The 24926-nt window shown below is 39.9% G+C and overlaps 2 protein-coding genes across 8 annotated transcripts in view; both read left to right on the top strand.

The window, feature by feature from the left end:
• Positions 1-2281: 2281 nt before the first annotated feature.
• On the top strand, positions 2282-6204 carry LOC133964309 (THAP domain-containing protein 6-like). The gene is made up of 6 exons (XM_062398321.1): positions 2282-2437; positions 2883-2990; positions 3358-3550; positions 3719-3793; positions 4273-4465; positions 4827-6204. Exons 1-6 carry the CDS (start codon positions 2430-2432, stop codon positions 4841-4843), a joined length of 594 nt encoding a protein of 197 aa, XP_062254305.1. The 5' UTR covers positions 2282-2429; the 3' UTR covers positions 4844-6204.
• Positions 6205-9402: 3198 nt separating this feature from the next.
• Positions 9403-24926, top strand: part of cobl (cordon-bleu WH2 repeat protein) — a 50948-nt gene continuing 35424 nt past the window's right edge. For 5 of the 7 annotated variants that reach the window (XM_062398498.1, XM_062398496.1, XM_062398497.1 and 2 more), the window contains exons 1-3: positions 9418-9523; positions 9759-9899; positions 22892-23071. In XM_062398498.1, coding sequence (XP_062254482.1) covers positions 9874-9899; positions 22892-23071 — 206 coding nt within the window. In that variant the 5' untranslated portion in view covers positions 9418-9523; positions 9759-9873. Of the gene's footprint in view, positions 9524-9758; positions 9900-21275; positions 21430-22891; positions 23072-24926 lie in introns of those variants that run through there. The other 2 variants (XM_062398495.1, XM_062398494.1) reach the window with 2 other exon arrangements.

The following is a 24926-nucleotide window of genomic DNA, read 5'->3' as shown; positions in this document are numbered from 1 at the left end:
GTTGTGCAGGGAGGGGAGGCGATGCATGGGCCAAATAGCACAAAGCATGCCGGGAGAGAGGATTTGAACTCTCACCGTGGAATCTACATAAAATGCATATGAGCTTTGTCTGATTCCAACGTGCAACAGCAACAAAAACACCTCCATGCTACTACTGCCACCACCACTCCTGTGAAAACAGCAATAATACCTTTTTATACATTGTATTTGTGTTTACGTGTTCATGTGATGGATCCTACTTGAGTTGTGTATTAACTCTTGTCTCTGTGTTTATAGAGTTTTTACTATACAGTATCTGTTTGTGTGTTTATAGACAGTATCTATAGACATTATACACAGTACTTCTGTTTGTTTATTAGACAGTATCTATATATGTGTGTGTGTGTGTGTGTGTGTGTGTGTGTGGTGGCAGGTTTGGACGTCGCTCTCCAGCTGGCGATCGGTGAATTCCCGGTGAGGATGATTGACTTGAGAGCTGCTGAGGAAGGCGGGCGGAGAGCTGCGTCAAGCTGGAGACTCCGCAGCTGAAGGACACAGAAAACCCAGCGGCATCGCCTTCAGAATAAATAATAAATTGAACCTCAACGCCTCTCGGGAGCGTTGGAGTAAACGTGTGAGGCAAACAAAAAAGTCTATAGGTGCAATTTGAAAAACGCAACAGGAAGACTGCTATTTTGCCTTTAGTGGCCATTTAGCCCATATTCCACATTTTTACTTTGAGGTACTTGTACCAGGGCTTACATCAGATCAACCTCTTCTATATTAATGTCTTCATTCAAGTCTTATACATGTTATTATGTTGTACTACTTTGCTTTTTCTTTTAAGTTATTTATTATTTTGAGGAGCGTTTTCAGTGGCAGACTCCTGTCATTGTCATGCTCATCTGAAAGGCTGAGGAGGTCCTTTGTCCCCAGAGCCATTCGGCTTCATAACGCCACACAGAGGGAGAGTGGGGGGGAGAGATCTTCCTGGCATGAAATGACAATATTCGTGGCACCTATTGCACTTCTGTCCGTCCTGGGAGAGGGATCCCTCACATGTGGCTCTCTCTGAGGTTTCTACGTATTTTACCTGTTAAAGGGTTTTTTCGTAGTTTTTCCTTACTCTTGTTGAGGGTTAAGGACAGAGGGTGTCACGCCCTGTCACGCCCTGTTATAGCCCATGAGAAGAATTGTAACTTGTGAATATGGGCTATACAGGTAAAAATTTGATTGGAAATTTGATTGGATATTTGATTGATTGATTGATTGATTGATTGATATTCCTATATATATATATATATATATATATATATATATATATATTTCTGCTGTTTTTATAATATAGATACAGTTTATATTTTGTTGTACTATCCACTCCAGCACAAAATCACTTTAAATACTGGACACTGACACAATCACATCATTGCATTCCATACCTGTATCTGTATATATGCTCTCCGTATGTGATATATGTGATTTATGTGATTTATGTATATATGTCAGTGATGTGTTAAGTGTACAAGCTACTGGATGATCTGAATTTCCCTCTGGATTAATAAAGTATCCATCTATCTATCTATCTATCTATCTATCTATCTATCTATCTATCTATCTATCTATCTATCTATCTATCTATCTATCTATCTATCTATCTATCTATCTATTATACGATGTATGATTATAATGAGGTATCTGCCCCCCCCCCCCCGAAATCCATATCGCTCAGGCTTGGGTACTTACAAGAACTCAAGCCGATGCACTATTGTACAAGTACTGTGGTGTCTAAATAATGTACCATAGTGTGTACCATAATGCTCCTTTTTTTATTCAAGATTTGAGATTTTGTGTTTGCATTTAAATTTGTTTTGTTTATGAATTAACTGTTAACTTGACAAATCTGGCAATGAGCATTTGATAGGATTAACTCTGTATTTTATCTTTTTTTCACAAATATATATTTTAATTATATTTAATGTAATGTATACATTTTATGTTAATTTCATTTTTTGTTTCTTAGTTTGGAATTCTATAAAATAAACTATGAAGGAGTGTCACAACTATTTTGTCAAATAAAGTAAGTAATAATTATAAAAGTACAAATTAACTTCAGTTAAACAATTATACACTACAAGTATCTGAATAAGAAAATATATCTGATGCCCTTATTTTGTGTGGTTTATGAAATAGAGTCAGAATCCTCCAGATGATGCTGGAGAAAGACGCGAATCTTGTTTAACTTCCGTCCCCCAGAGGAAGTAGCCGTCGCTCGCTTGTGACGCAACACTCGCGCGACGTTCAATCCTACCAAGTGACTACCATATATATGGTGACTACAACTAGAGAGCAAACCCCTTCGTTGATAAGAAAGTGCGTCGTTCGATTTAAAAAAGTCGTATCGCAGTCTGAAGAGCGATACGATAACAGTGGACGCAGGAGCACGGGAGCGAATGTGGAGGTAGGAGCATAGATAAAGGCTAGATGTCTCACGGCGGAGTCTAGAACGTCATCATAGGCGGCCATCTTGCCACAGGCAAGCTTTCTGGCAGGATCTGTTGTACCTGAGGTTAGATCAGTGATCTGCACAACCCCCTAATCTCTTATCTCGCTGAAATCATGACGGATTTACAAATGGTTTGGTTTCTTACAAACGGTTGTAACGTGATCTTAATTATGGATGCTTGAGCATGTTGAAATCGCAACTTTTCTCTTCGAAAAACTACTTAATCCTGCAGCTTAGTTGTGTGTCACGACTAGGCTACTACCCAGTAATTTTTTACATCAATGGGAGTGAGAAAATTTCTTTTCAATATAACTTAAGTTGTACATGATTTAACTGAAGTTGCACATGATTTCCAATCGGGTTGGTTTGTTAAAAACATCTAACATTATGATTTCTACAGGAAATTGCTGTCTTTATTGCCAGTGAAGATGCCAGACTTTTGTGCAGCCTACGGATGCTCCAATCACCGTTGTCTCGAAACGAGAACCCGTGGGATCACCTTTCACCTGTAGGATATTACAATATAATGATTTATTTTGAGGATAATCGTTAGTTACTCAGTGAACGTAAGTACAGGAACAGCAGGGCCATGACCTAATAGTATTGCTAGATTGTTGTTGACACAAGGCTTTTTAGAATATGTTTGTTTATACAATCACTCAATGTTTCTTTAGACACCTTTTTATTGTTTTTAGTGTGGTTATCTTATTCTTAAAGTACATATACATGCATACATACAAACAAACATACAATTACCAGAAAAATATGATAATTTAGGTGTGTATTTGTGTCCTTATCCTTAATGTAAATGGGAATACGGATTGAAAATGTTGTCAATAATTTATATATCTGAGTACATTTCTCACTTTTTTAAGGTTTCCCAAAACCGGAGAGAGGAGGAGGATGTGGGAGGTTGCCCTAAGAAGGGACTGTTTTGCTGCCTCTGACAGGACACTGCTCTGCAGTGAGCACTTCAGGAGAGAGGACTTTGACAGGACGGGGCAGACTGTCCGGCTTAAAGATGGTGTTGTGCCAACCATTTTCAACTTTCCAGCTCATCTTCAAAGGGTATGAGTACCATTGACCCACAGTAATTAAGGGTGTATAAGATTGATGTATCAATATCAATATGTGATTAAATGTCACACTTTAGTTTTTTGTTTCTGCAAGTTATATAATGTGTAGTTTATTACATCACATTTTAGACACTCAAAACTTCTTTACTGTTTATTTTAGTCGTTAGCAAAAAGAAGCGCAACCACTTCTAGTAGAGCGGATGACTGCCTGCCAAAGGACTTGATGCCTGATGTTGTGAGTATTTGCATGTGGAATGTCACAAACTAATGAGAGCATCATATGGCTTGTTATATTAAATCCTTTATCTTGGTGGTACCCAGAAAGGTCTATGATGGTGTTAGTAGTCTAAGAGCCCAATATGTTATTTGAGGTGGTACTCTTTGTAAAATGTTTGAAAACCACTTGCTATCTCACCTTCTCTGTCACTCATACACTGGAATGAATAAACATGCGTGAACATTGAAAGTACACCTAGGGGTAGGCAACCTTTACATTTTTGTCCAGAGCCACAAAACTGGAGAAGTGGAGAAGCCTTTACAATTTCTTAAAAGAATGCTGTTTTGTTTTCTGTTGGAGAATTGGAGAACCTAAAAATGTATTCAGGCTCACAGAATTGAAACGTGAAGATTAAATTGTTGAAAAAGTAAGTTATTAATTTCTGTATTACTATTATTTATATATTTATATATTTGTATGTTTTGCCAAAACAACAGGGAGCCACTGGAGAGAGGAGATTGGCGCAGGCCACTGACCACTTGTATGCATTGCCTGCTTGCCCTAAGGCTATAAAGGCCAAACTGGAAGAAGCCTCAGCGAGAGTGAGGAAACTGCAGCGAGAGAAGAGTAATGCCTTGAGGAGAGAAAAGAGGGCCAAGAACAGCATGCAGGCCCTTCTGGAGGAAAGTGGTACGTATTATATATGATTCATATGCTACTATCTTGCTCCAATGTGTTTGCTGTCTGCAAATTGTCTGTGTTCCAGTTCTCTTGTATTCAATTCTTATATATACTGAAAGGTAATCCGAACTTCATTCACCATTTGTGTCAGTTAGGAAAAGTACTGAGAGTACTCCTGTATAACACAAGAATAGCACATATCTTGTCAACTTTAGGAACTTGGCAATCTGTTTTCCATTAAACTTAAACAGGTGATAAAACTGAAATACATTCATTAAGGGGCGTGTCCTGTATTAGGACTTCTTAAAGCAGTTTGAATAAAACTAATTGTCAATTAAAGCATTTGATATTTATGAAACCTTCCTCAAAGGTGATTTCCAAAGATGAATGTGCTGACCCAGAGCTGGACAGGATTGGCAGCGACATTGAGGATGGGGGGCTGGACCTCACCCTCCCATTTCAACCCATCACTGCCTACGTGGCCGACAAGAAGGAGATGCTACGGCAGTGTCTCCTCGTGCTGTGGGAGAAGAAGCTGCGGAAGATGCTGCCTGATGAGCTCATCTTGTGCTGATCTTGTTTGTTCAACCTTGAAGTTACAATCGGGAAGATTTCGGCGCCGGTTGTTTTGATGATGCCGCTGGTCGGTAATAACTGGTGCGGATTAATACCACACCAGACACAGAGGGAGCAGTTATGTCAGGAGAACAACAAAAGAGGAGCTGGTGTGCTGTATATATTTGTATCAGACTTAAGTCAAGTTAAAACTGGCATGCTGGAATCAGTCCTTCATGTATACATACACTGATTTACTCCAGGATGATCGGGTCATGTGGCAGTCAGTCATCTGCTCCAAAACCTATACATCGATCAGATGGTTGTTGTGGACGATCCAATATTCCGCCATTAAAAAAAGTTACGGCAATGGCCCAGTATTTGTTTTGCCAAAGATTTATTTTTCCAGAGATTATTTAGGGCATTCAACTGTTCAGAGCACCCACAGCAACACATAGCAGCACCTGTTGTTACAGGGGTTTACTTTAGCCAAGAAGGTAGCATTTGAATTTACTTTAACTTTATGGACTCTATATTCACAGCAGCGGCAGCAGGGTTGTACCCCCGGTGCACTTTAGCATGTCTTATTCAGACCACAGTGGACTCTCTCTGCAGGTATAATCAGAGCGGAGAGGCTGTACTGTAGCACTGTTTTGCAATCCGGCCGGTTCAGCTCACCCCCACTTTGTAGTGACCCGCGCTCCTGACGAGCCGCAGTGCCTACAGACACCGGCGTGTTTAATGGACACCTCCAGCTTTCTTTACCCGAGGCAGCCACTGTGTACACACCGCCTTGTTTTCGCACTCCTCTAACAAGCTGCTGAACTGCACCGCAGAGAAAACGGTTGCTCAAGTGAGAACAATTGATATTTGAGTTGTGCTGAATGAGGGAAGCAGGGGAGCTGCTGTGCTGTGATCCTGAGCCAAAAGGAAAAGCGATTTGTTCTTCGGCTGCATTACTCAGTGTGTTCATGCTATTAGTTGTTTTTAAGGAGATGATTAAAAGCTGTTAAATGGAAATATCTATCCAAACAACCCTCTGTGTTTTCTTCTGCTACAGTCACTAAGGATGACATGGTTTATTTTCAACCATTCAATCTTTATAAAGCAACATGTTCTCCGAAGTAGAGGCACTACTACCTGCTTTTTTATTCCAGCATACTTTGTTTGAAATAAAATCACTATGCCCTTTCTCTCTGATCTTGTGGGATGTTATAATTTGAAAGGCTATTTCAATGGTGATGGCTCTACTGGCAATAAATCAAGGCTGGCAGACAATTTCAGCTTTCAGTCTGCCAGTAGGACCCTGTGATAGAAGTTGTGATCCCTTCAGGGCATTTCTTTATTACGTATGACTTCATGCACTGCGCAGCTTTCCCATTGAAGCACAGGATCTTGAAGTGAGCTCCTTTAAGAGCAAATGTGTGTTTAGGTTCAGGTACTGACAATGTGTGTGTGAGTGAGGTGTCATTTCTTTGCTAAATCATAATTACTGTGAATAATCTTGCTATTAATCTCCACATTCAATTGAACAGTTTAAGTTAAAGTGGGAATTTGACCGACACGCAGTGCTATATGCCATCTATCTATCTATAGACCTAGTGTGAACACTTAAGGCATACATCTGTGGTGCTAGTTGGTTTACTACCACAGAAAGTACAGTTAACTGATTTGTATGCGAACATTCTATTCCAAGCTACCTTCATAAATCTAGAAATTATTCAATTATACAAAGATTCTTTGATTAAACATTTCACCTTAGTTTTCACTCGCTCTTAATGCATGAGTGGAGTTGTTTGTTTACGGCTCAGCATCAAAGGATCATAGTCCATGTATGTCTGCGAACATTGTGTTTTAATGGCGTGTAATCAAACTTGGATGACAGGCCAGGGTCACACAGTGTGACAAAAAATGACCTTTGAGTTTGTATCTCCATCTTGTTGTGATGACACTCATCTCAATTTGAAGTTGATCTGATGTAAGCCTTGGTACAAGTTCCACAAAGTAAAAATTTGGAATATGGCAAAAATGGCCACTAGATGCAATATAGCAGGCTTCCTGATCCGTTTTTCAAATTGCACATATAGACTTTTTTGTTTGTCTGTTCATGATACACATTCTTATGGATTTTTGTGAAGATCGGTCAATGTGAACTTGTTACCTTACATGTTGGTAAGAATGATTTAATATATATTATAATAATAATTGTTACAATTTCAATAGGGCCTCACTGTCAGGGCCTTTCAGTCATCAGTCCCTAAAAAATTAAATTAAATTAAATTAAATTAATTCTATGCAGTCCGCTTCGGCGCAGGATATGCGCAGATCGCTATTGCGCAGGATTCATTTCATTTCATTTTAGTTTTTAGGGCCCCAGCACTGACAGGCACTGACAGACAGTGAGGCCCTATTGAAATTGTAAGGATTATTATTATTATTATATATTATAAATTATTCTGACCGATCTTCACATAACTCAATACACATGTGTATCATGACCAGACAAACAAAAAGGTCTATAGATGCAATTTGAAAAAAGAAAAAAAGAAATACAGTTCCAATCACAAATATTCAACCCCCCAAAGATTTTAAGGATTTATCAATTAATGTTGACAGACTCTTACTCTTTGAGCAAGATTCTGCTTCGGTTGACTTCTTTATTAGTTGAGTGATACAGAAAATCAACACGGAAAATAAATGCATGATGTAGTATTTGTGTGTAGCAGTATATTTTGTTAAGATAGCCATGTCACAATTATTCAACCCCTACATAATATTGTTGTTTTTAAAGCTGTTTTTTTGTCCTAAAGTTGAGTTGAAACATTATTAAGCCTTTTGGAACTCTATACTGATCCTTCATTTGCTTCAGCTGTGATGCATATATAAACCCCACCCATGAAGGGATTCAAGGTAAGTTGCAATCATGGGAAAGACAAAGGAGCTTCCACAAAAGCTGAGAGAGGAGATTATTTTATCACACCTGAAAGGCCTTGGGTAGAAGAAGATTTCCTCAAAAAATTATATTCCAGGAGACACAATTGGGAACATTATAAGGAAGTTTAAAACTGATGGAGCAGCTTCAAACCCGTATGGCCATGGAAGAAAGCCCAACATTTCATCAAGGACCCTCAGCAACTTAATCAGAACAACTCAGATAAATCCCTGTGTGACTGCAAGACACCTACAGGATGACCTGATGAAGGCTGGTACAAGTGCGTCAGTGGCAACTATAAGACATGCACTGAATAATAAAGGACTTCATGGCCGTCTTCAAGACGCACTCAGCTCTTGACCACAAGGAACATCAAAAGTCGACTAGAATATGCCAGGAGGAATTTGGATAAGACTACTGAGTTTTGGGTGACAGTTCTATGGACTGATGAAACCAAACTGGAACTGTTCGGACGTATGGACCAGCGGTATGTCTGGCGTGTGAAAGGCCAGGCTTAGGACCACAAGAATACCATCCCCAGAGTCCAGCATGGAGGTTGGTCAAAGATGATGTTGGGCTGTTTTTCTGCGGCAGGAACTAGTAATCATGATCGTGTACATTGCATCATGGATTCACAGAAATACCAGGCCATTTTAAAGAGGAATGTGATTCCTTCTGTTGACAAATTAAACCTTGGTGATCATTGGACTTTCCAGCAAGACAATGATCAATAGCAAAACCTCCAAGTCCACCAAAGCTTGGTTGAGAAAAAGATCCTGGAACGTCCTGGAGTGGCATTCAGTCACCAGATTCAAATTTGATTGAAAATCTTCGGTGGGATTTAAAGAAGGCAGTTGCAGCATGGAAGCCATCAAACATCACTGATCTAGAGACTTTTGCATTTGAAAAATGGGCAAAGATTCCAATCGAGAGGTGTAAGAAGCTTGTCCGCACTTACCGATAACATTTTTTAGACGTTATAAAAGCTAGAGGATGCGCCACAAAGTACTGAAGCTGGGGCGTTGAATAATACTGCACATGCACATGTGTTCAAAGAGTTATATATCAACTTCTGTTGTCAAAATAACTAAAACACGCATCAATAAAGATCTTTTGTTGTTTGATGAGGTTTTTTTTGTCATTTATTGTAATTATCTGTCATCCACATCACTATAATGTCTATTGAGGTGAGGGGGTTGAATATTTGTGATTGCAACTGTACCGTTCATTTGACTGTAGATGAAGGGCTGTAATCGTACATGATAAAATCCTGGTCTGTATGGAGGCTTACACGTGGATTCGATTATCTATCTATCTATCTATCTATCTATCTATCTATCTGTCTGTCTGTCTGTCAATCTATCTATAAGCTTCTCAAAGAGAGGAAACGATAGGTTGTTTCGTCGTGCAGTTGCGTGTCTGGGCTTTTATTTTGAAACTACGCACAGGAAGTAGTGCACAACAATCTATCCGCTTTGACGGCGCTCGGAGGAGAACCCAGCCGGTGGTTGAGTGCAATGACATGAGGCGGCTCTGACAAGTGACTGACTCCATGACTCTGACACACGGTTCAGACTCAGGTGAGTTCACCTCAGCGATGGCGGACCTGTGCGGCTTGCTATTGTTGTTGTTGCCGCGGTGCCTGCGGACAACCTGCGCTCTTCGTGCTGTCACCTCTGCGCACTGACACTTGTTGGACCCGGGGCAGAAATATTCTAACTTGTTCTTCGCTTGAAAAAAGAAAAAGGGTTCCTGCTGGCTCGAAGCTTCTGGAAGAGTGTAGAGTTAATTGAACGTTCCTGTGTTTACTCGCAGGTGGTAGTATGGTGCCTTCCCGTCGAGTTTAACTGCAGCAGCGGGGTTTTTATTCGGGGAGCTCGGCCCCGAGTCGAACCGCTCACATCTGAAGAACCGTCAAATCACTGCGACGATGAGCAAGTCCTCCACAACCTCAGGGTGAGTCCACTAGGAACGTGTTCCACCTCCTTTTAATTTGACGGGACGGGTCTGGAGCTCACACATATCTGCGCTTTGATCCTCTAACTTTCCCTGTGAACACGCCATTTCATCCCATATGGCTCATTAATGTAAATCTGCAGAGGAGCTGCTGCATATCTGTGGCTGAGTGTTATTCTTTCAGTTTTGTCATTGCACAGTAAAGTACCGCCAGCTTGGTTTGGTCCACACTGAGTTGCAGCCTGTTCAAAACGCGTTTATGAGCATCCCTTGAAAAGCATGTGCAGCCTATAGTCAGTGCTGGCAACAGAGAGAGGCTTCCAGTAGCCACACCGTGTTAGCTCTCTATTAACCTGTTCACAGTCTCTTCTCTATGGACGCCCATGTCTGCCACTTTGTTAAAACAACATCATGTAAGTCGTTATAATAAGAAGCTTTCTCAATCAACTCAAAATGATTAATTAACAACTCAAAATGATGACTTACCAACTCACCAAATCAAAATGATTAATTAACAACTCAAAATGATGACTTACCAACTCAAAATGATGACTTACTAACTCAAAATGATGACTTACTAACTCAAATGATGACTTACTAACTCAAATGATGACTTTCTAATTCAAAAAGATGACTTACTAACTCAAAATGATGACTTACTAACTCAAAATTATGACTTACCAACTCAAAATGATGACTTACTAACTCATAACGATGATTTACTAACTCAAAAAGATGACTTACTTACCCAAAAATGAGTTAGTATGTCAATAATAAGTTGTATCTCAAAAAGATGACTTGCTAACTGAAAACAACAACTTAATTTCTTAAATAATGATTTAGTATCTTATAATCACCTACTAACTCCAAATATCGGTGTACTATCTCATAATTGACCCTTTCTTTCTTTCATTGGTGGAAATTGGCCTGCATACGTTGCTGTGTACTGTAAATACGCAGAGATCTGGAGGAAAGCATAATGCAATAGTTGGTTACTGCAGAGGAGAAAGTGACGAGTCCTTTTGCGGCAGCATCAACAACTGTCGGTTGCTGTCCACAGTTGTTGATGTCTTGGGTGTGGCTGGTAGCTAGACTATGTTTCACCTTGGTGTGTGTATCACCCCGGCTGAACCCTTGTGTTGCTGAAATGCATTTAGCTGCTCCAGTGTCAGTGTCCTGGTATCTTGTTTGCCGGCTCACAACACAACAGGACCATTGTTAGATTCATTAATAATACTTATTCTCTGAGAGGTTTTTATACACGGTGTGAGGACTATGTGGGTTAACATCACCTGATCGCTTCCACAAACATCCCTGTATCAAACCTTATATGCTAGTGTTGAAAACGCTGTCCACGCAGCAGTCTGCTCTGTGTGTCCTGCTGTGTTCACCAGATGGGTCAAAAGCAGAGGAAAAATATCCTCCCATTTGCATGAGTGCTTCTGTGCATGTGTGTGGGATTAATAAATGTATCTTATCGTATCTTATCTCTCTTGCGTCAGAGGTAAACAACCTTTCACATGTCACTGTGCTCAGAGGGGTTTTGTTATTGTTTTTTATCTTAAATGGAGAATTGAACAGTTTTGATCTCCAAGTTCTCATGAAGTTTGTGTTTTTGCAAATGTATCTCATAATTTTTCTTAATTTCTTCCTAGAAGGGTATGATGTAAAATATTGCACTACGTTCTGTTGAGGTACAATTAGACCATGGGGACACATTTAAGCTTATAGCAGTTGTTACTGGCATATCTAGATTTTTTTACAGTAAATTGTAGTTATGGGTTTCTGTATGAGTAGCCCAATGACCAGGTATGACTCTTTTAATTGTATGCCATTTGGGTTTTAATTATGGTAAAAGCTGTCTACTAGAGCTGGATGGTGCTGACTTCATCAGTACTGAGCCCAGCATTGCAATTACTGTTAAAAGCTGTGTGTCCTGTTGTCATTGTAGAGGACTTACACCTTTTATCATGTGTTAGTGCTCAAGGAACCTTTCAACTACTTCATCTACGGCACTGTATGTAGGTGTGTGGTTAAAGCTCAGCAATACAGTAAAACAAGGGGGATGTTCAGTGGCAACATGAGTACGGTGTGATGCTGTTCAGAGGAGCTTTGATGAGGTGAATTAAATCTCTCAAGCAAAGCTCCATCGAAGCAGGTCCTCTTAAACACAGTGTTTTCAGAAACTCAAATGCTTTTTAGCCAGATTACCAGGTGGACTGGTTACAGAGTGAGCTGGCAGCGGAACCACATGGCTTTTTATCCACTCAGTGTGTGTGACATTTCTGTCCACATATATTACCACGACAGCTCCCTTTGTGCTGAGTTTTCTCTATTGTCATTGCACAGGGAGTAGCTACTTTATTGCACAGTCCAGTTCAAATGAAACGCAGCTCATAAAACGATTTGCTCAATGCTCTCGCACACAAACACGCACACACACACACACAAACTAACAGAGGAGGGTAACTGGGCAGACACAAGAGGAAGGAAGAGACTTGCTCTTTTGAAGGAAGAAAAATTGTGTTAGTACCTGGCCATTGAAATCCGAGCTCTCTCTCTCTCTCTCTCTGTGTGTGTGTGTGTGTGTGTGTGTGTGTGTGTGTGTGTGTGTGTGTGTGTGTGTGTGTGTGTGTGTGTGTGTGTGTGTGTGTGTGTGTGTGTGTGTGTGTGTGTGTGTGTGTGTGTGTGTGTGTGTGTGTGTGTGTGTGTGTGTGTGTGTGTGTGTGTGTGTGTGTGTGTGTGTGTGTGTGTGTGTGTGTGTGTGTGTGTGTGTGTGTGTGTGTGTGTGGTGTACATACGTACGTACTCGGGAACAGTTGGGAGGCAGCTTGAATGAAGTCTTAGTTCTGACTGTTTATTTTAAGCCTGTAATTAAGTTGGATAAAAGGACTTCTTCCTGTCCTCCCAGAGACTAATTGAACACTGATGTCTCCAACTGTTCTGAGATCAGGATTCTTCAGAATCTGACCCAAAATATATATTTGTGTCTCGTTGATTGGCAAAATATTGTAACTGTCCAAGTTAGACTTACAACGAGATTGTGGACCTATGTTACATGCTTCTGTAGAAGCCACATATGTGTATATCAACTGCGTTATAAGAAGAAAGTGTTTCATTTGCAATGTCATTGAGGAATACTTAAGTAATCCCATTCCTCAGGTAAAATAGTGACGTCTCTGGTTGGTGGAGATTGTTGTTACCCCATATATGTTTAACACAACCACGGAAAACATGTCAGCTATGGTCAGATCATTTAGTGTTACATTGAGTTTACTAAAGAACAACCATGATTTCCCTTTCTAACAAACTGGGTTTTATTTAGATGAGGAAAAGAGTCAAATGGGGTGAAAATCACACAAGTAAAAAATTCATGAAGTGCGATTAGTCATGGAAAAGGAATCAGCCGCAATAGTTTATGGTATGTAGATTCTTCACTCTTAAAATATTTATGCGGGTTCCAGGCTTTAAACCTTTTTTACAAGGATTTTCTGAAAAGTCAAAAGTCTGGATACACAACATTTATAATTAACACAATGGTGCTTTCCAGTAAATGTGTAGACCTAGTGTGTTTATGTGTGTCTTTACAGCGTTCTTCAAGACTTGTGTTTTTCAAATCTTCAAAGTGTTTTACAGAGCTGTGTAGGTTTAATAGACCCTCTGTACTTTCTGGAGACGCAAGTGACGTCCTAATCTTGTGAGTTTTACTTTGGTCACATGGTTCAGTCCCCGGAGATGATGCACTACCCACACCCTTGCTTTGATGAACACATTTGTTGCCATTTATAACCACACAGGCTTGGTGCATTTCTTTTTACTAGAGTTTGCCTTTAAGTTGGAATAATGTATCAAGCCTGCCCAACCTCGAGGTCCTGATTTCCGCTGCCATCTGCCTCACAGTTGGTAGGTCACACATTTAGTTTTCAGTGCATCTGTTGTTTGTGAGCGTCTTGCTTCTGTGTATGTTGAGTTTGAATGCAACACCCACAGCGGGACAGGGTTGACAGATTTAACAGATAAATACAGTATGGGATTTCAAATGACTGTCCGTTTATCCTCAGCACACACCCAGGGATAATTACTGGCTACCGACTGTCCTGCATGTTTGTACGTGCACGCCTGTGTGCACTCAGGAGCACTGTGTATGGAGGGAGATCAACACTAGTTGCTTGCTGCAGTGAACAATTGCTCCTCAATTTGAAACTGTGCCTGTCGGACTAAAATGCCTACCCTGTTCTTTGCCATTTGTGTCTGTCAGTTCACACACTTTCTTAATATACTATCTCATTGACTCTGTGTTGTAAGTCAACGTTATCCCTCAATGCAGTTTTTTCTTCCTGCTGGGGTTTGGAATGGTGAGAGGTTTTTGTGATGGCTGCAGAGAGATCCTCCCCAAACCTACACACCCTTCACCAAAAAAAGTTTCATGTGGTCAGCCTCCAAACGGCTCTGCTGACTAAAGGAGTTCCCTCTCCTCCTCCTGTACTGAAAGGCTAGATGCCATTTTAGCAAAGTGGAAAATGTTTGGTGCATGTGGTCACATCTGGATCCGTAAGGTTAAATTTAACCTATATGAAATTTGAGAAAGCAGTGAGAGGGAGAGTATTTGAGGCAGTGGTACAGTGTGTATTTGGTGATATCTGCATCCATTTCACAGACTGTCCTGTTTTAAATAGAAAGGGTGTGGATGCTGTGCTTCCACAGGCTTGTTCTGCAAGTATAGAGGATTGAGCAAAGTACACACTGACTTGGCATATTTGATCATGGCTATATGTACAACCTTTGCTTGATTTATGTATTTAACAAGAGTCAGTAAATATAGCACAAGACTGATTCATAAAGCCTAGGTTTGAAACTTTCTGTGTATATTCTATTTATATAAAAAAGCTAAGCATGTGAGATGAAGTAGTTAATTTCTCGACGAAGTGCTGCACTTATTCACACTGTATGGAAACTCTTGATCTTTGTTTAATCTGTATGCAACTCATCTCTATCGCAGGTTTTATTAGGAGTTTCTTATAAGGCCAGACACAGTAGGATAATATAAACGTTTCCTTGGTCTGTGCATAATCAAAACAGCCCCGGGTCTCTGACTGTATCTGCTCCTCAGCCACGCCATGATACACTGGAAACATTTGAGACATCTAGACTGGCTGTATTTATAGACTGTTGTGCTCCTCAGTCCCCACTACGTTATCCAGCTTTCTGTTGATATTTGCCGCCTGCTGAAGAAAGCACTGGCAGACACATTTAACAACAAACTACTGCCTATGTCAAGAATCTACAGTAACACTCCATCTGTCTGTATCATGCAGCTGTTACAGGCTGCTCGGATTTATTTTTGGAAGCCTGCTCTCATACGTTAGTCACTGTGGCATGTGGGTTTGTCAGGGAGGAAGACAGACAGACTGTGTGCGAGTGCGCACACATGAGTTGGACTCCTCGAACCAGCTGTCGTGCCATAGCAGGGCTAAGGCCAGATAAGGCAGAGGTGGTGGAGTGCACTTTCTCCACATGCTTCCCAGCTTTAGCACATTCAGCACTGCTGCCAGCTTCTATCGATCAGAGAGAAAACATATTTCCGTGCCACCTTATCAGAAATGTAACAACCGTTATTATTCTTATTTGAAATGATTTCTAAACTAGCAGAGGCTGTCAGCGGGGAACAAATGCATGGTGTATGGTGGTATAGCTGCCATTTGGTTTTCTCTTCTAGTAAAAGTTACAAAAAAGTGATATGTTTTCCTATTAGCTAATTATATTTTATAAGAGGCAGCGTGTGATATTTATACATGCAAAAAATATATATATTCTTTATTATCTTTTGATTATCCATTTTTGTTTGTCTTGAAAAAAAAATGGATTCAATAGTGAAAGGTGAAGTCATTATTTGAGGTATATTTTCACTGGTTTGTGCTGTACATTTTTCTAAATCAAAGGGCCCCAGGATGCCTACAAGCTGTGCCTGTAAAACCAAGCAATATTTTTTATGTAAGTGTTTATCTTCTCATCTCTCCAGCAGGAGCAGCAGCAGCTCTCTCTAATTGAACAAGCAGCATGGGGAATAGAGACCAGACTAATTGTTATTTCCTGCTGTTCTGCCTCCACATTCTTTCTCTCCCTCCTTTCTTCTCTAATGTCGAACTTCTCCCATACAAACTTTTTCTGTTCCCTTTATTTTTGCTCTCCATGGAGGGTTGTGGCACCTTGGATCCCCTCATCACTTCTCACATTTTACAGAAGACACTATCATTGCATTACTTTTTCTTCTCATTTATTTGTTGCTATTGAATTTTGTTACGTTTGTCAAGCACTTTTGGTCAGCTCATGTCCTATTGGTCAAATAATATCTCTAATGGAAACACGTTTTTTTCCAGAAGGAAGTTGGCTGCATGCTCATATCTTTGGAAAGTTATTATTGTATGTTTATCTAATTTTGAACTGTTAACAACGTGCCTCTGTGTCACTTGTCACCAATGGATAAAATAACTCCCTGAGTAAACAGAGTCAGGCAGCGGATAGGAGAGAGGAGGAGAGGGTGGGTCGGGTGGAGTGCTGTTACAGTAAGTGGATTTCTCTCCTTTAAGCAGGTGTGAAATTGATACTCCCGGATCACCGGTTGCTGACTCAATCTGAGGTCACTGCAGTATATCCTGGGAGTAAAACCCTTTATATTACTGTAGTGTTAGCAACCTAATTGATCCCAACGAGCAACAATTCATTTAGCACCTGAGGTGTGGTGTTGTCTGTTTTTTTTCTCCCATGGGTTATTATGCCACTGTTTCTAACTCCTGTGGAACAGATTGTGCAGAGCTCTAACCTGGTTGTTTAAGAAAAGTTGGTAGAGACGCTGTGTACCAGCTGTTAAATGTTAGTTAAACAGATAAAACAAAAACTTATAGTAGGTTTTAAGACAGTTCATAGTGCATGCAAATTGCTAATGTAGCTATACAAACAGATAAAAATCCTCCGTATAGAAAGCCAAAGAGGTGGAACATATTTATGTGCATTCATATGCTGATAACTGTCAGTAGAGATTAGCCAAAATGTTGACTGCACCTCAAACCCCCATTAAAGAATCACTTATTGTGTTTTGTATGGAGACATTTTCCGAGATAACATGGAAACTAACATGGAACAACAGGTGCAGTAGGCGAGATGTGTGGTTTGTCCCTGTGTTTGAGACATTGGTCCACATACCACTGCAAATAAAGCACTATTTTATTTCTTCAGCTGGTGCTTTTGAATATTTTGACGTTTTGAAAAATATGTCATGGTTGATAGCCATTTAGACTTTTATGGATTTTTGCAGTGGCGTTATTCTGCTATTCATGTCGTCAATATCTGCCTCCTCTTATGGTTTTTTAATGGAACCACTATGCTCACCAGACAAATCAGAGATTAACTGCCTGTATCACAGTAATATAAACTTTAACCCCATAGAAAGCAACAGAGATCAAAATGCCTACAGGGTCTTACATTTCTTTCTTGGTTGTTGTAGTGAAAATTGAGGCTATGGTTTGTGTGCCATCTCTCTAGTGGCATTAGCATTGAGACAGTTCACTTGGCATTGCAGTGTGGTGTGGTTGTAACTACATGAATGGTAATATGAGCATCAAGGCTAATGCTGAATTAGAAAGTTGTGTGCCTAGCAACTGCAAACAAATGCTTTACTGGGCTCCCATGTCTCCAATACCCACTTATTAAACAGATCATCTTTCTGTCTTTTCCCTGTGTCATTGCTCATTTCTGTCTCTGTCTCTGGGTCACTCACCCTTTTTTGTGCACGCATCGAAAATCCACAGCTGCTACTAAACTGAAGCCTGCTCTCTTCCGCAGTCAAGTGGTATAAATATAGGTTGCCATGGGGACACCATGACACTGAAGAGGTATGCTGGGTTGGTAGCAGGATTGTGTGTGTGTGTGTGTGAGTGTGTTTAGAGTGTGCAGGGAGTGGCCGAGGGTCCAGGATCTGTATCATTCATGCTGTGTTCAATGCACAAAAGGAGGGAAAATTCAAGTATGCATACTGTGGCTATAATGTGCATGTGTGAGTGCTTGCATGTAAGTGGGTGACTGAACTTTGAAGTGGCACTCATGCTCACTTTGCTGATGTTTGCATTTTCAGCTGAGTTGTCTATTCCAAACCATATTCCAAGTTTTTTCGGAAAATATGTTTTGTACTCATTCATATGACAGAATTGTTTTACTGTATTTAAAAAAAAGAAAACATGTTACAGCATTGCTTTAAAATAATTCCAGAGCACAGTCATTTATTTTACGGCATTACTTTTCTTAAAGCAGGATGAGTGAAATTCGTGGTTTGAGATAAAGTATTGAATCACCATTGTTGAGATCAAACCATCAACCTAGCAGTTTATAGCCAACCCCTTTTCCAAACGGAGCCGCTGCTGGCTGTGTGTGTATGTTGAAAACGGTATATGGTTGTCCTCTTTCTCGCAAAAGGAAAGGGTTTGTAGTGCCGATGAAATCTTGTCTTATACAGTCTTAATATATTTAAATAAATGGGGGACATAGTCACGTTTAATCCTTATTAAATGCAACAAAACTTTGGTTTCATCCATTGTTTATATCCTCAGAAAACACATAATGAATGTAGGTCACTCGGCGCAATGTTTTTGGCCAATTAATCTGCTCCATTCCCAATTGGTTGTCTTCATCAGAGAATAGTAACTCATTGTTGCAGTGATCCTTTTGTATCACACGGACAGGACGTCTCTGACTGAGGACACGTCAGGCTGTCTGTCTATGTGATGACGCCTGTTGAACCGACTTACTGACTTCATGAGTCTTTGCAGCTCTGTGTGCACCTTAAATCATACATGGATTCACTCACATCCACAAAATACTTTATTTCTTACATCGCGTCCGAATGTCGGTTTCGCTCTCACTGATGAAGGGAGCTATCAAGTGAGACGGCAAAAGATGGCTTTCAACTTAAAACAGGCTCCTTATGAGTGGAATCTGTATTGGTGCAGGATGATGCTGACAGAGCACTATTCAGATCATATACTAAAATATTCCGTTATTTTTACAAGACCTTCCACAGTGGAAGGTTTTAAGGCTGTGTTTCCATGGCTGGGATAAACACAGTTCTTGACATTTACTTCTTTCCCCAAGAAAAATAATACCCTCAAGGAAGTTGTCTCCAGTGTGTCTGATCAGTGTTATGTAATTTAACGAAGCCTCTGACTGTAACAAAGCCTCTGACTGTAACATACATGTATTTGCACAGCACATGTATTGCATGTATGCACTATTCTATTTTATATTTATACTGATCAGTATATTTTCATCTACACACACAGACGGGATTTATCCTCCTGGGGTCTGTGATCAGGATTAAGCATGGTTGTATTTGGGTCAGGGAGGCGGCAGCGTGCACATGCACACACGGAATATGTGCACCCGCAGACATGTAGACACTGAGACTAATCTGTTAAAGAGGATCGCACAGAGACAGTCAATGAGTGGTAGGGTGTGTATAAGTATACGTCTTAAACGGTCACTGTTGCTTACTTTTCACTGAGAGCAGAGGTAATGGTTATAACCGTTTGTGAACACTTAAATATTCAACATATTGTATTCTATCAATGACTGCTCAGTTTAAGCCTTTCAGAATGACATCAGCACATAGGAACCAATGAAGCAACACTTGCAAGCTACAAGCAACTCGAGCTGCATTGCTCTGATCACGTGACATGCATCATTCTCCACAATCCTCGATCATACACACCCTCCCAATCTATTTCGGGTGCAAAGATTTCCCATCAAGCTTGTAAATGTCTCATGAAATGTCTTATGACGCGTGCTGCCACGCGTCAGTTTTGATGTCTGTTGATTCAGCCCCTCTTCAAACGCAGCGTCCACCTATAGGCAGGTTTAAAGATATTTGCTAATCACTCCTGATTATATCAATGCAATCTTATCTAGGGGAATGATTAAGTACATTCCTAGATTCCAAACTCACCCTAACTATTTTCCACTGCTGCATTTTAACATGAGTTGTCTAACTGAAATACACTTGTATAGGAACTACAATGTAACTAAATATTCTGGAATCTCGTATCCATCATATGGCTGTATCGGAAATGAGCAGAGGCATCTACCATTGTTCTCTGTTGTTTTAAGAGTTACAGTACAAAATCTATATCAATATTGATCGTTTTATATTGAAATAAGCTATTGACAACCGTTTTCTGCAGTATTTGGTAAATATCTTGCACTAGCTTTGTATTGTGACCCAGTCTGAAAAGTAAACTGGGGTAGATGTGGATGATTTTAGTTTTACATTTGCCAACCACCAGGGTAGTATTGAAACAGTTTGGTGTTTGATCCTAAGTGTTTACTCTTATCTGTGGTGTTCTTTGTCCACTCTTGTTTTCCATTTCCAGCTTCTCACGCTGTCCTGGATGGTTTTGTCACATGAGTCTTCAGCACCTTTGGCAGTTTAAAAGAATCCAGCATCTATTTGTTTTAGAATTCTATTTAGATTCATCAAATACAATTAATTTGAGTGCTTTAAACCCCTAAATCAACAACTATCTGATTTAATCGAATATAGTGAAAGAAGTATATCTCTGTTGATACTTCTTAATCAGGTAAAAAGAACCAAGTGGTCCCGAAAGGTCCGTTGGTAACCTTCTCTCTTGCTCTTTGTGTGTGTGTATGTATTTGTGTGTGTGTGAGCCCAAAGCCCTTTTGAAATTCAGCCCCTGTGGCAGTTCAGCACTTACTGCCCCCTGTGCTGGAGCAGGGTTTCTTGCTTTTCGTTCGCTGCCTCTCTTTCTCCTCCTCACTCTTCCTCTCTCGTTCGCTTGCTCATTCTAACTCTGTGGGAGACTAGGCTTTTCCTAAAGGAGTCTTTGTGTGTGCGTATGTGTGCGTGTGAGAGAGAGAGAGAGACGGAGGGAGATGGGGGAGAGTAAAATGTTACGGTGAGAAAAACAGCAAGTGAGATGGAGAGAAGAAGGATACTGGGTGACTGTGTTAAGCCTGGCTGAGGCCCAGTCCTTCGGTTATACAGGGCCCAGTTCTTTTTAGCTTCAAAAACAGACTCCAAAAAAATACAAAACCCTAAAACATTTACTGGTCTCTAAGCAACTAATATTTTCCCATTTAAAAAATAAAAAAATAAACCATTTATGTCACAACCCCTTGCAGTTAATGATTAGAAATTATCTTTACGTGATAAGACTTTATTGTCAGTCAGTCCCATGCCTTTCATCCACTGAAAAGCATTTTCTACATTGCATAATGTGTCAGTGACATTATATGTCCTCTGTGTAAAAGTTAGTTGATATTCGACGTAGCTGTTAATGATTAACTCAAGCCAGGTTAGAGTCCGCTCACTGCTCTATGTTCATGTGCATTGTCACCTCTCTGGGAGTTACCTTGAAGGATACTGCATATTCTCAATGAAACGGGCAAATCCTCGGAACTGGATTTATAAACAGTCTGATATATAACCCTTTTGGAACACTTAATCAACTCAAGGACTGCCTCTGACGTGAGTGGGATGTTTTTTTGGAAAGTTCTCTACATCTATTATTTGTGTTGTGAAGACAAACAGGGAGTGTGTGCAGAAACGCGTCGTATGGAAAAGCTGTTTGTCATTGTACCAGAATGAAGTGTTTGAATTCTATCTAATCAGCTGTCTCTGTCAGACTAAGCACAGTTTATGTTGAACCGAGGTCAAATGTGCAGATAGCAGCATCTCGTCGATTGCATGTCATTGACATCTGGTACGTCTCCACCCGTACGAGCTGTGGTTTGAATGTGGATTTGTGCCCATGTTTTTCTGAGCCAACAAATACATTTGTCTGCCCAGATATTGCTGCTTTGAATAGTTATTGGTGCTTCAAGAATGTATTAAACATGAAGGATTGCAAATCAGTTAATAATATTATGAGAGAAGTTTTTCGTGTTAATCCTTTTCCTTCAGAATGATATTCGGGGGAAAAGTGATAATCTGACACATTTTCTAAAACAAGAATAAGCATTCTTTAGGCTATTTAAACTAGAGAAGGTGTTATTATTAATGATTATATTAATATTCAGAGGAGTCTGGGTAAAGTTGGATAAACAGCTGCTCAAGTACGGCTCTTCTTGACAAATGTATCATATCAGAATGTCTGTACAGTGTTATATAATCTTAGTGGTGAGAGAAACAAACAGAATAAAGTCATTGGTGTTCAGTCTGCTCTCGAGGAGGTGACAGTGGGTTGTTGTTTGTTGCGATGCGCTGCGTTGCTGCCTGACTGAGGCTAAACATGGAGCATCTGCATAATTATCTACATTAAGGAATTTGTTTAAACAGTAATAGACCACAATGGCACTCAATAGAGCGCATACCTCAGCAAAGGCCCACTTCAATCACCTTGTGAAAGCACATTAAATAAGCTGGATCCGATTTTTATTTTGAACCACACCAAAATGCACACACTGATAATGCTAAGTCCCTTAAATATACCAGATTTTTGTTAAGCAAAACTCCTTGGGGAAATAAGTGAAAATGTAAAAAACAAACAAAAACACCCTATGTTAGAGAAAGGGATGACACAAAATCCTGGATTTCTTTTCCAGATTTGCATGAAGTCCTAGCCTTTCACCACATTTTTTGGAAATCTGTTTTGTAGTTTTTGCTTAATTCTGACAAATAACCAATAGACAGTTACAGAGTTACAGTGTGGACATAATTCCTCAAATGAAAAAGGTGTGTTACTAAAAAATTATAAACTCACTTGTAGTGAATGTTTACATTTTCTTTAAGTAACCCAACTTTGATACACTGGATCGGTTGATTCATGACTGACTTGTAAACCTGACACACAAGTACCACATGTTAAATGAATGCCTGTTGTTTACCTACTTTATTTAAAGGGAAACCTACAGTAAAGTAAAACTACAAAAAAAATCTAAACAGTTAATTATATTCCTTATAGTGTGTCTATGCTGTTGTCAATGTCCAGGAGCAGAATGAAGGCACGTGCCCCAATTCCGCCGCAGGTCCCTCAGCCCGCCCCACGCCGTATCTTCAGAAACGCTGATGGAGGAGGAATGGAGGCCAATGAGAATGTGCTAATGCCCGAAGTGGATTTCAAGCTAACTCTGCCACATGGATACCAGACTTCTGTAACAGAGGATGGCAGGTGAGAGGAAACGGACTGTGACACAAATATTTTACTTTGCATTACACATGTTCCTTATAAAAAAACTTCTTTCTCACAGCAAAATGTCTATTCACACTTACATTTTAATATTAATTTCTTTCAATATATTTACCGTTATTGATGTTTAGCTGCACAATATGATTCCATCAAGAGACCTCAAGTCACCAGACAAACAGTAATAGACAGGTTTGTTGTTGGGTCTGCATGTGTTGCTCTGCCAGGGAGGCCCTGTCGAGGGGTCCCATTCCCAGTCTCAGCACAAGCTTTGTCCCAGAGAGTGGACCGATTAGGCCTGACCTGCTACTGTCCTCTGCCCCTAATGAGCTTCTCTCCTTTGGGGCAGAAAATCGGGGACGCCTCCCTGGCATAGAACAAGGTGCTCACTTAAAAGCATGGAAGTTTCTTTTTTATTAAAAGGCCAACTACTGATTCTGTGAGACTGCTAACTACTGTATTAGAAGGTATGTTAGTTTATCAGACTATATTTGTTCACATAGACATATTACACATACTATTAAGCAACCCTTTCAGATAGCCTACATTGCTTAAAATTATTACAAAAGATTGCGGTGGGGGACTGCAGCCAAAGGGCTCCACTTTGGTATTGTCTAGCTTCCTCTATTTATCTGGTATAAGACAATGAAACTGTGGACATCCTTTAGGGTTTCCTTATTTAGGATCATTTACAGAAAGGAATGCGTGACATTACTTTTGACTTCAGATGTGCTTTGTTTCCTGTTGTCCTTCTGAAACTGCTCATTAACAATATCAAAACCTGATATTTGATAACACACTTGGTATTAGTTCATATGGCTGAGGTGTCCTAGACACATATGTCCTATAAAGGGCAATTTTAACAACACATCCTTCCTTATTTCCGCTCAGCTATACAGATATTCATAATCAGATTTGGTTAATTGTTTGTTCCAATATCGTGCTTATCTTTAGATTAATATTCAAACTAAGTTAGTCATTTTATGACTGCAACCATGCATCAAATGAAAACATAAATGTCTGTCTCTTGCATAATCTCAAACATAACTTCCTGTATCGTATTTTTCATGACTAGTAATATATGATTTGGACTATACCATAATTTTAATTGAAGCTCACTAGGAATGAACAATGATTGGCCACAAGAACAAACTAAAAAAGTAAAACCAGACATTTGAAAATCAACATGTTGTCAATACTACAGTGGATTACTCTTCAAAGATCAAGCTGGGACACACAAAATGACAAACTAAGTTGGCTTAAAAGCTCTTAACACAGTACACTGTGTGTTTTGATGCAGATTGTCACTTAGTTGTAGACTCTTTGCATTTGTTAGTGATCGTCATCAATAGTGTCCTTTGTAGGAGTATCTCTCTCAGTTCTGTCATCTGATCTGGTCTTCCCAGAAAATGCCCGTTCCTGTCTTCTGGTTCCTTTATCTGATGATTGACAGATACCTCTACAGGTCTCCTCACTGACTGCACCACACACAGACACACAATCACACACCCACATTCAAGTTAGCTTATTATTGCCATTATATCATGGGAAGCTGTTCAGAGGGTCTGTTTAGATAAACCACACAGATTCAGCATGCGATAAATGGCGTTTCTGCCTTCTGCCTTTTTGAATCTCCTGCAAAAGTAAAGTTGTATCTGAACACTTCTAAGCTGTTAACTTTTCTTGTTCAAATGGTTAAATTTGGGTTTGCATTTTCTGGTAGTGAAATCCTGTCATTGTAAGATAATCAGTGCGAAATGTCTAAGAAATTCAATATTTAAAGATAAGGATTTAAGAGAAAGACGATCTTTGATTACCATCATTCTGAACAGTGGCTGTG

The sequence above is a fragment of the Platichthys flesus genome, chromosome 11 (genome assembly GCF_949316205.1).
Source record: "Platichthys flesus chromosome 11, fPlaFle2.1, whole genome shotgun sequence".
NCBI lineage: Eukaryota > Metazoa > Chordata > Actinopteri > Pleuronectiformes > Pleuronectidae > Platichthys > Platichthys flesus.
Note: the sequence above shows the minus strand (reverse complement) of the source record. Positions and strands in the feature narration are given on the sequence as shown.